General features: G+C 40.9%; 2 protein-coding genes across 6 annotated transcripts; one reads left to right on the top strand and one right to left on the bottom strand.

Annotated features, from left to right (window-relative positions):
• Positions 1-480: 480 nt before the first annotated feature.
• On the bottom strand, positions 481-2537 carry LOC108984670 (NADH dehydrogenase (ubiquinone) complex I, assembly factor 6). Of its 5 annotated transcripts, XM_018956701.2 has the most exons (4): positions 2449-2534; positions 2262-2357; positions 1813-1874; positions 481-1639 (listed from the first exon to the last, which is right to left on the bottom strand). In XM_018956701.2, exon 4 carries the CDS (start codon positions 1615-1617, stop codon positions 706-708), a length of 912 nt encoding a protein of 303 aa, XP_018812246.2. In that variant the 5' UTR covers positions 1618-1639; positions 1813-1874; positions 2262-2357; positions 2449-2534; the 3' UTR covers positions 481-705. The 5 variants fall into 5 exon arrangements, with proteins under 5 accessions (XP_018812246.2, XP_018812245.2, XP_018812247.2 ...); XM_018956700.2 differs by lacking the exon at positions 1813-1874 and having other exon boundaries at positions 2449-2537; XM_018956702.2 differs by lacking the exon at positions 1813-1874 and having other exon boundaries at positions 481-1651.
• Positions 2538-2753: 216 nt separating this feature from the next.
• On the top strand, positions 2754-11177 carry LOC108984669 (hsp70-Hsp90 organizing protein 3-like). The gene is made up of 7 exons (XM_018956696.2): positions 2754-3946; positions 9494-9782; positions 10045-10130; positions 10241-10464; positions 10584-10650; positions 10739-10798; positions 10905-11177. The coding sequence occupies exons 1-7, from the start codon at positions 3008-3010 to the stop codon at positions 11016-11018; spliced, it is 1779 nt and encodes a 592-aa protein (XP_018812241.1). The 5' UTR covers positions 2754-3007; the 3' UTR covers positions 11019-11177.
• The last annotated feature ends 694 nt before the right edge of the window (positions 11178-11871 follow it).

Here is an 11871-nt window from a genome sequence, read left to right as displayed (position 1 = left end):
GAATAATTTATTTTATGTATTAGAATAAAATATTAATAAAAAATAGTTTAGGGATGAATAGTGATTTGTTATATTTGGGAAATCAATGTTCATCCCCTAAACCTTTTCTCTAAAATAAGAATTCAGATCTAGGGGTATTTTGATCAAAATCGTAAAATAAACCTCAAATTATAGGGAATCCAATGTTTTGGGACATTGAATGTAAATGCTCTAAAATATTCGCTAGAGAGTAATAGTTCAAAACATAGAAAAAATATATAAAATAGTGAGTAGTTAAGTTTGTAAACGTAAGTGAGAGAAAAGAGTAATAAAAAAGATAATAGATGAATATTATCTTAATAGAATAGAGAAATGATAGGAAATGAGATGTATGAGGTTTTTTAAATATGAGTAAAATTTAAGAAAAAATTTTAGAAAGTATGTTTTTAGCCAAATTTGAAAGAAATTTATAGAGAACCAATGTGAATGCACTAAAGCGTTCAAGCCCAACCTGCTAGCTGCATAAGTTATGCCCAATCGGAACCGCTCCGAAAGTCCTTACAAGTAAAACTAAAATAAAATAACTAAGTGTTGGACATGGGTTTGACAGGGTAAGGCCCCATTATTGTGAAGAAACCAAAATGAAAAAATTTCAATCCGCAAATTGATTTCCAATCTGATGAAGGATTTCCTCCTCAATTGGGAAAAAGGCCAGGACTATATATCTCAATATTTCCCCATCCATGAATGCCACTTCAGTTTCAATTGATACCACAAAGGAGGAATACCCAATACCCCTCGTGATAACCTTGGATCAAATACATCAAACTGTACCCGGCTGAGGGAGTCCAAGAGAACTTGGGCAGGAACTGCCTGCAACAGCACCGGGCGAGCCTCGGCCGGTACTGTTCCAGCAAGTTGACGAGCTTTCTGTAAATGGATATTAGCAACTAAGGCCATCTCAAAGACTGCATCACACAAGTGCTCACGAGAATCCAAGTGGATCACTGATCGACCTCCCTCCTTCACCAACAACCCATGCTTGGCAGCCACTTTAGCCGGTATGTAAGAAAAATGACGGTTGCGGCTAGCATGGTAAGGTAGTGACTTAAGCAGCAAAAGGAGGCCACTTGCTTTACCAATGTGAGATGCTGCATGGTCAGCTGCAGTGGACCTGATACCACCAGCTTGAAGTGTCATGTACAGAATGGTTGATACAGTGTCTTCGGCATATTTCTCCAACTCTTCAATAGTTTCAGGAATGTCGGTAACCTCTCTTCTTGCATCATTGATCCGAGCTTCAACGGACCGTTTCAGCCACCCCTTGCTTATTTTATTCTCACATATCACTGATGATAGGGCCTGTGCAGTTGGGTGCTCGATTAGCTTTTCAGCATACATTTTGTCTATAGCTTCCTGCCACCAGACAAGGCGCATAAGACCAATCCTGGGATCAGAAGCAACATCCATGGCTCTTGCAGTTTCAACATTGAAGGCACGGAGTGCGAAAGCAGCCTTTCGGAAGTGAGGCGGAAGTTCAAGGAGGCAGAGGTAGTGATGGTACTCATAATTTCGCACCTGCTGTACACAGTAAGAGAATGCTGACCTTAAGCTACTAGCTGCAGAAGCACCATTCATCAAATCCTCACTGTAGTTCCTCCTGCAGATACAGCTGCATCAGCAACAAAATTAACAGAACGACGTAACAAGAAAAAAAAAAAGAAAAAAAAAATCCATTATCGTAATAGGATTCTTGTTGGTAAGGCATTTTTGGGGGGAGTGGAAGTGGGAAAGGGATGATTAATGAAGAATCAATCTATCCATTTGAGAAACCTTTGATAGGAACCAATCCCACTGAGAGAAACCTTGCGTGCCTTGGTTACCAACAAGGAATCCTGGAAAATTAATTATTCAGACACCAGTTATTAGTTCCTCAATTATGCAAACTGGACAGGGCTTAAACCGTGGGAAGCACGAGGTACTGTGATGTGCAATGGGACATACGATCACAAGGGTTCTTCTATGCTATGCAAAATTGTTCCAAATATAACGACTAAGCAGAGGGTGAAAATACCAGCAGCATTATATCAAAGAGGACGAGGAAAGAAGTAGAGTTCTAAGAGGAGTTTTTCCAAACAGTTAGAGAGCATTCTAATAGACGACTACAAAAGGCCCAGTTCAAAATTCAAATCCAAGAATGCATGCAAGTTAATCGAATTCAGTCGAAGTTAATAGATAATGTCATCAAAGCTGATGCATATTTAGATCTTCGAAGAACGTACTGAGATGGAATCTTAACACGGAAAGAGGAAGGAGCTTCGTTACCGAAGAGCTTTGAGAGATCAAGCTGAATTACATACTCTTCGTAGGCTGCAAACCTGAGAGAAATAGAGATCAAAGTTCGTGTGCCCGCTCAAACGATAATCTAATGAATAGTTGGTATTAAAATTTCCTCGCATTTCTACGTACCAGAGAGGTAAGCCTTAATCCACTCGCAATAATAATCTAATCGAGTCGGGCTAGACAGCCGTGCTCAAACTTGACGATAGGTAAAATGTATATTTTTATTTTTTAATATTTTTAAAAAATACAATAATATATTTAAAATCACTTCTTTAAAAAAAAAACAATTTTGAACAGCGGTAAACTAGGGCGGTCATATGTATAAGTCTGCGGCCAACGTAACAAAACGCTGCGTTTCGAGTGTTAATGAGACCAAACACCGACACCGAATATACTATCCATCCATCTAGACGTTAATCGTCCGATTCCCAAACAACTCCCTAGTCCCTTCCCCGAAGTCGTGCACGAACCGAACCGAACCGAAGTTTCCAGAAACCCTAGGAGTCTCTCGTCCCTGACAATTTCATAAAGGTCAAAACCTAAGGGTTTGCTACGTTCGCACCCTTTCATTCCCAAGCCCCCAACCCCCAATTGATTTGGCTGCTTAAACCCCTTCCCTTAACTTTGTGTTTTGTGTTGTTATCGTTATTATTATTATTTCTTCTGATTTCTCGGAATACATAGCATGGCCGACGAAGCGAAAGCCAAGGGCAACGCCGCTTTCTCCGCCGGCGACTTCTCTGGCGCTGTGCGCCATTTCTCGGAGGCCATTGGTCTTGCTCCTACCAACCACGTCCTCTACTCGAACCGATCCGCCGCCTACGCTTCGCTCCATCAGTACTCCTCGGCGTTGTCCGACGCCAAGAAAACAGTGGAGCTCAAGCCAGACTGGTCCAAGGGATACAGCCGTCTCGGCGCCGCTCACCTCGGCTTGGGCCTCCACGAGGATGCCGTCGCTGCTTACAAGAAGGGCCTCGAGTATGACCCCAATAACGACGCCCTCAAATCCGGCTTAGCCGACGCCCAATCCGCCGCCCTCAAATCCGGCTTTGCCGACGCCCAATCCGCCGCTTCACGTTCCCGAGCCGCTCCACCGCCGAACAACCTCTTCGGCGACGCCTTCTCTGGGTCCGAGATGTGGGCCAAGCTCACTGCCGATCCAAACACCAGGGCCTACCTTCAACAGCCTGATTTCGTGAAGATGATGCAGGAGCTTCAGAAAAATCCTAGCAATCTTAACCTCTATCTCCAAGATCAGAGGGTTATGCAAGCGCTGGGCGTTTTGCTGAACATAAATTTCCGGACAACTACTACGGAGGACATGGAGATGCCGGAGTCTTCGTCCTCTTCACCGCGGCCACCTCCGGAGAGGAGGAGGCCCGCGGAGGCCGAGCCGGCGAAGAAAGCTGAGCCGGAGCCGGAGCCAATGGAGCTAACAGAGGAGGAGAAGGACGCCAAGCAGAGGAAGGCGCAAGCGCAGACGGATAAGGAATTGGGCAATGCGGCTTACAAGAAGAAGGATTTCGACACGGCAATTGCGCATTATACTAAGGCGATGGAGTTGGATGACGAGGACGTTTCCTATATCACGAACCGGGCTGCTACTTATTTGGAAATGGGACAGGTATGATAAATCTTGGTCATAAAGGTTATTGCTTGTGCTGATTTTGCTTTTGATTAATTGTAATTATGCTTGTTCATATGATCGTTGATGTGCTTGACTTGGTCAATGATGTTGGGAGTGAAACAAAATACACTGGAGGCTTAAGGTTTGAGAAACCGTAGCTTTTCATTGGCATGTGATGAAGCTTTCGTAATCTAGTTGTTTTTGAAGATGACTTGCGTGGGAACTAAGTGGATGGGCCCACCATGGTCAAAGAAGCCAAAATCTACAATATTTAAGGAATGCCCAGTACCCGGATGGGTCAGAGAGTTATTACTAGTCACCTATAATCATGTCTCCCAATATACAAATATCATTTCCAGGCTCTAAAACACATAAACATAAATTTATCTATCTCAACTTGACGCATAAAATCCACTACATGCTCATCAATGCAATAAATCCAATAACATAGACCAATGGTTCCACAACATAAAGAACTAATAATTACGTAAGTCCTGATAACTAAATAATATAAATAAATCCAGATAATCAAACAAAACCCCTTTATTAGTGATGGTACCCTTAGGTACTCGACTCCCTAATACCAGCTAGCCTTGCTCACATTTTCTATTCCTGAACCCCAGTCGAACCATCAACATCTTCTGAAAATATTGTGAAGATAAATGGTGAGTTATCAACAACTTAATAAGCAGAGAATATATACTAATATGTAAACATGAGCCTTTCCAGAGAGTTCAGAATGCAGAAACAAAACATTTCAATTTCAATATGCAGATCTCAAAACGTGTTTTCTGAAAATCAGAGCGACATTTCAAACTATTCATATTCGAAAACCCTTTGACATAACATGATTGAACATCTTCATCTTATCATATCATATCACTATATCATGTCATATACCATGTTTAACCCCCGTGGTAGGGTTGTGCTATTCTCGGTGGCCAAACTAAGCACTATCACAATGTAAAACTTTCTCTTATTCATTCTTGGAATCCTGCATCATATCAAAACCAGAAATAGAATTAGAAAGTCATGCCAAAAGTTTTTCAGATGCCATATCATATCAAATAGAGTACTGGACATTTTCATATCATTTTCACATATTCAAAACGGATTCAGAGCATCTTCATATAACATGTACGAAATTTACAGATTTTATATTCGCTCTTTTGCACATTTCAGAAAAACATTTCAGAAAATATGTCAAAATATTGCTCATGTCTACACCAGTCATGTTAGAAAATATTCTCTTTTATACAGATTTCATGAGTAATGCAAAACATATAACTGAGGTCGTTTTCATATTTCTTTTCAAAACATATCATGCACATTTTTATAAATCAATCTCATTTCATTTTTTTTAATACAAAATCTAGCATAGGAATCCTGCTTACCTGAATTTTTTAACTTTTCTGAATTTTCTGACCACAGTACCAAACAGATATTAATTGTCACTTATAAATAGGCACATAACTTGCATCAATTTTCAACCGTGCGTGACTCTTTAATTAAGCATGTGCCTTACAATTAAGAACCTTAAATGCCTAAATAACCCATATATCCTAAACATAAAATATATTTTCAGCCTAGCTCACTTCAAAAATATTATAGTGGTATTCTGCCACATCTAAAATCAGTTCAACTTAAAAATTCTAACTCATCAGTAAAATCGGCTCGCTTAAGATATTTTATGTGTATATATATTAAATAACACTAAAAATTTGTTTCATAAAATAGACTTATTCGTAATTTAAGTGTTGAGAATAAATTTTACTTTTATTATTTACTACAAAAATTTTAGTTTTAAAACTAATGCTTAGTAATATAATTTAAACTCTTTTTAAGTATTTTATGTATAAATTCAGAGATTTCCATATCAAACCCACAACTAGTAAGCCTTAGTTAAAAATTACAGTTCCTCTTTGGAACGATCGGGCTGAACTTTTGAGAATAACATCCCCCAATCACCATTTGACACATAGGCAAGCTTACACAAATCAGAAAACAGACGTTCTCAGCTAATCTTCAGAATCAACTTCAAGTTTACCTTTTGGCTTATCTTTCGAACTTGCCTTGCCGCCGCACAATACACAAATCACAGCCGCACCGCACCAGCTCCGTTGCCGCCACAACCAAACGTCGTCGCACGACCAAGCTCTGTTGCCCCCACTGTGGCTTTCTTCCGTCGCGCCCCTATCTGTCAAAGCTTTTCTCCCTCAGCTTCTTTTGTTGCCCACCACAGTAGCCGTCGTCGTCCACAGAGATCACCGCCATTAAAAAAAAAAAAAACAACAACAACAAAACCAAAAGCATTTTCACCACTGAACCAACATTCTTATCCTTACTGAACCAATATTCTTATCCTTCCTGAACCAACATCATTTTCACAAGCCATAAGATCCACCGAGTGGCAACAAGCTATTGAGATCTTTATTTTGATTCCAATTAGTAGCTAATAAAGGATTCCAACAACAAAACTCGGTTAGTTGCTAATAAAGGATTCCAACAACAAATTCAGAATAGCTAGTTTATTTTTGTTTGGACAGTAGCAAAGTAGCAAAATCTTTTGCCAACAACAGGCTCAGTAGCTAGTATCAGTAGCTAGTTTATTTTGTTTGGACAATAGCAAAGTAGCAAAATCTTTTGCCAACAACAGGCTCAGTATCTAGTATCAATGGCTCTACTTAGCCTTTCATCAAACATCTTGTGTGCCTTCTTTTTCTTCCATCATTCCAGTAGCCATTAAACTCACTATATTCCTCTTTATAAGCAATTCACACAATAGAGTCATTACATTTTATGAATCATTCGCGGCAACACTCCCCAATCAAGCAAACTAAAAGAAAGGGAGAAAAAGAAGAAGGCATCAATAAATAAAGCAAGTTTATTTTGGACATTTATCAGAGAGGATGAGGCTTTGAGGGAGAGGATTTTAGATTGACCTTCGTAGAAAGAGGGAGAGGATGAGCCTTTTGCATCGAAGAAGGTGACCGGCTTCAAGGGAGAGGATGAGCCTTCCGCGCCGATGAAAGTGATCGGTGTGTGCCTAGGTGGAAGAGGGAGGAAGAGGGCTTCGGTGAGGCTTCGAGGGAGATGAAATGTTAGTCACGAATTGAGAAATGGATTGAAGGCTTCGGTGTAGACAAGTACACTACATGTAAAATGGAAGAGCTACGTGGCGGGTTGTAATTGGAGGATTGTTATTGAGTATTCAACAGCCCGACCGTTTATAAGGTTTTCTCTAAAAATTAAGCCAAACTTAAAACATGTTGCACGTGAAAGGAGGGCCGAAATGGCTACTACCATAAACTAAACACCAAGGGTAATAATGTAAATGAGCATTCCATGTGAATACATACAACAAAATAAACGGCAGCCTCACTTGTGGAAGAAAATGGTCGTGCGACAGAGAGGAGTTCCATCCTCACCGAGAGATAGGGGACACGTGATAGAGCAGGGAGCTGGGCTGGTCAAGATGAACTCACGACGGCCTCCTCCTTGGCACGTGGTGGAGTTCAGAGAGAGAGAGAGAGAGGATCACGTAGAAAGAGAGAGAATTTACGTCGAGAAAGAGGAAGGGGCTTGTGCAGCCATGGTGCAAGGCAGCGGCTGCACAAGGTGGAGCTTTTGGTTTGGGTGGAGCTGGGTTGTTTGAAGAGACTGAGGATGGGAGGGAGGCCCACGGTGGTCTCAGTTTGTTTATGGTTTCACGGTTCTACTCGGTGTAATTGCTTGGTGGTCATCAGTGGCATACGTTGGGTGGCCTTCTAGGTGGTTTCCTAGTTTTGTGTCTCACGCGGGTGGCGTTCAGTGCACTCTGCGGCTGGCAACGTTGTGCGTTTGTGAAACCGTTAGGCGTGGGGTCTTGCTTCCTTGGTCGTGCTCTGTTCTGAGTTTCAAAAGCAGTGTGTTTTGGTTTGGTTTGTATCAGATGGTGCAAGCTTGCGGTTTGCCGTGAGGGACCAAGGGTGGCTTACTCATCCGTGGGTTGGCAACAGTGATGGTGGCTGTTGGTGCAGGTGCTGCAGCTTGGGGTGTGCAATAGTTCAAGCTGGCCCGCTGAATGCATGGAGGTTGGTGTTTCTTGCTATAGAGGTTGAGGGAGGCAGGTTGATGATGGTGGTTATTGTGGTTCGGCACGACTGGGCTTGAGGTTTACGGTTGGATTGTGTGAGTGGTGGCAGAAGTGCAACGGCTAATAACGCTGAGATATGGCTTTTGGCTAGAGGTGTTGTGGAACTTCACCATTTACGACAGTGAAGTCGTGGTGGCTGCTTGTTTTTGGCTGGCTAGAACAGGGCTTGCCGTGTGGGGAGGGTTGATGCTTGGAGGAAGAAGCTCACGGTGTGGAGGAGAAACTGAGATGGTTGGTTGCAGACAAAGGAACAAGAGAGAGAGAGCAAACCGTTGAGAGAAATGAGGCGCACGGAGAGAGGGAAAATAGGGGAACGTGCAAAACTGACTGAGGGGAATGGGGAAGAGAGGCATCGGCCCAAGGAAAGTTTGGGTGGGGGTGACTGAACTAAGGGCTAAACGGTGCGTTTAGCACCTTTTCCCCCACCCCTCCTTGGGCCTAATAGCTTAAACAGGAGTTGGCTTCTACGGGGTTGGCCTCATGGGCTGGGTGCTACAATTTAAATGCTAAAATATGGGTTGTTCTGCATAATGAATTGATTGGGATTCAGGCGGATGTGGACATTGGGGTTTATTATGTGATTTCCAGTTAGCTTATGCTGTTTGACTGAAACGTTGTTAGGTTTTCATCTATCAACTAATTGCAACATAAATGAATTTGGACTTGGATATACTTATGTCAATTTCATTTTGATTTGATTTGTCGAATACAATGTGATAAAGGAGGATTGTTCTTTTCCTTCAGTTCTTAATTCACTCTGGCCTGTTTAACCATACTTATTCTGATCTCACCCGAGATATGTTAAAACTTTGATTTTTAAATGTTGAGGTTGAGTTGGCTTGATGGACCTTTTTTTTAGCGTATACATAAAGCAGCATCAGTTGGAGTTAGTTCATTCCTTTGTTTTTCTGTTGATGTGTATGGCATGCTATCGTTGGTTTAAAATTCAGCATCTAAAGTGGCCCTAGAGTTTACCACGACTTGTTTTTATTTTCCTGTTTGACATACGTGGTGATTCTAAAATATATGTATTAACCGGCTCAAGTGGTAAGGCCTTGGGCTTGGAGGTGTGCTCCCCTTAGGTCTAAGGTTCAAATCCCCTTGAGTGTAAACAATCTCTTGGGGCTATCGGATTATGGGATTTTTTCCTTGAATTACCCTAGGTACATTTGCAAGAAATTCTTGCTGAGGGCCTGTGCACCTCCGGGATTAGTTGGGATGCTGTTCCTAGACGCCCGGTTCTGATAAAAAATATATATATATATATGTATTTAGTACTGAGACTTCTTTCCTTACACATATGTACTGCAAACATATGACCTTTTATGCTGGGTGGTTTTAAAAGTTCCAATATTTGTAATTATTTCTTTATAATCACACTCTAATCCCTACTAGCATTGTTGTTTTAGTATGAGGAATGTATTAAAGATTGTGACAAGGCCATTGAAAGGGGAAGAGAGCTTAGATCAGACTTTAAGATGATAGCAAAAGCTTTAACTAGGAAGGGAACTGCCCTGATGAAAATGGCTAAATGCTCAAAGGACTATGAACCTGCTATTGAGGCTTTCCAGAAAGCTCTTACAGAGCATCGCAATCCAGACACATTGAAGAAACTAAATGATGCTGAAAAAGCGAAGAAAGAACTTGAGCAACAAGAGTACTTTGATCCCAAATTAGCTGATGAGGAACGTGAGAAAGGTATTCCCTTCTTTTTTGGGGGGAGGTGTTCCCATCTGGATTACTTAACCTTAACTAATGTTTAATTTGCTTAATGCATGATCAGATGATGCTGTGATTTCTTTCGTGAAGACTTGTCAATTCATTTCACTTCTATACTTTGTGCCTTGTATAATACTCATTGGACTGTAGTTGCAACCATGGACTTGCGCTGAATGGGCAGCACTCCATTTTTAAAATTATATTCTTTTTCTTTATTACATGGGTTCCATGTGCCATGCAGGCAATGAGTTCTTCAACCAGCAGAAGTATCCTGACGCAATTAAGCATTACACAGAATCCTTGAGAAGGAACCCCAAAGATGCAAGGGTAAAAAAGCTTTTTAACCATCTTCAGTTGCTAATACAAAGTCTATTTTAAATGTTCTGTCCCAGAGCGAATGCCATGGATCACCAGGTGAAATACTTGCTACCTTGCAGGCATATAGTAATAGAGCTGCATGCTACACGAAACTTGGGGCTTTGCCTGAGGGGTTGAAGGATGCTGAGAAGTGCATTGAGCTTGATCCAACCTTTTCCAAGGGTTATACTAGAAAAGGTGCGGTTCAGTTCTTCATGAAAGAATACGACAAAGCTTTAGAGACTTATCAAGAGGGGCTGAAACATGATCCTAACAACCACGAATTGCTTGATGGTGTGAGGAGGTATATTACGTAAATACATCTATATAATTTGGTTCTAAATTCCAATGTTTGTGTCTCCGTCTACACATGCATAATTGTATAGAGCCTTGATTAACAGCCCCTTCCAAATCTCTTTGCAGATGCGTAGGACAAATTAACAAGGCTAGTCGGGGGGATTTTACCCCTGATGAATTGAAAGAGAGACAGGTATGACTTATGAAACTTTTGTTAAAATTGATTCATGGACCATGGAGCCATGCTGGGATGTGGTCTTAAATATGATCCCGTCTTGCAGGCCAAGGGAATGCAGGATCCCGAGATTCAGAACATCCTCCAAGACCCCGTTATGAGACAGGCATGCTGATTTTGAATGTTCTCTCTGTTGGAGTGAAATTTTAATTTTTTAACTGATACCGATGCAATATAGACTGACTAAAAAAATTCCTGTGATAATGATGCAGGTGTTGACAGATTTTCAAGAAAATCCCAAGGCTGCTCAGGAACATGCAAAGAACCCGATGGTGATGAGCAAGATCCAGAAGTTGGTTAGTGCAGGAATTGTCCAGATGAAATGAATCTGAGATGGATGATATCACATGGAGAAATATCTTACGTATTATTCAACACGTACCTGTGTGAACTGAGTACATTATTTCATGAAAAATTGTCTTGAATCTGAAAAATTTTGAGATATTTTTCGCTTTAAATTTTGGTGGAGGTATTTAATTAGTCTCTCTCTCTCTCTCTCTCTCTGGCCTGTATTCGTTCACGGCTGGCGGTGGCTACGCTGCTGATTTTATTCTTAGATCAACTTGGACAACGCCTATTTTTTTGGGGAAATACTCTAATCACAAAGGTATTAAACAAAAGCAATTTCATAAACTGACGTGATTTAATGTGATTAATCTGATTATAAAGTTATTTTTATTATAAAGTAGATATAACAGATCAGATAAAGTCACGTCAGTTAATTTGTGAGATTGTTTTTGTATAATTTATTTGTAGATGTAGCAGTATTTTTTTATTTATTTATATTAACAAGGTTTCTATTTAAAAAAAAAAAAAACTTGACCAGGTATACATAATCCTTCATGACACGCTTGGAACATTGCAAAATAGTGAAGGCAGATTGTTCAGGAGGTATAGGTTTTTTATTGTTCGTGGAGTCTTATGTTTCAGCGGCTAATAATTATTGCTCCTGATCAAGAGAAATGCTTAATGCAACCGGCTTGGGGAACCGGTGCGTACCCGTGTCCTACGTGGTGGTTTAATGGGAACGTATCATTTCATTCGAAATAATGCTGTGATTTGTTTCAGTTTGGTCTCCCGGTAGTTTTTCCCTCCCTCCTTCCCCTTCTCCTTCTTCTTCTCCTTCTTATCTCCACGTACCCTTCCTTCTTTGATCTTCTTCATATCCATCTTCTCTGA

This window comes from Juglans regia, chromosome 9 (assembly GCF_001411555.2).
Source record: "Juglans regia cultivar Chandler chromosome 9, Walnut 2.0, whole genome shotgun sequence".
NCBI lineage: Eukaryota > Viridiplantae > Streptophyta > Magnoliopsida > Fagales > Juglandaceae > Juglans > Juglans regia.
This window is presented reverse-complemented; position numbering and strand designations above follow the sequence as displayed.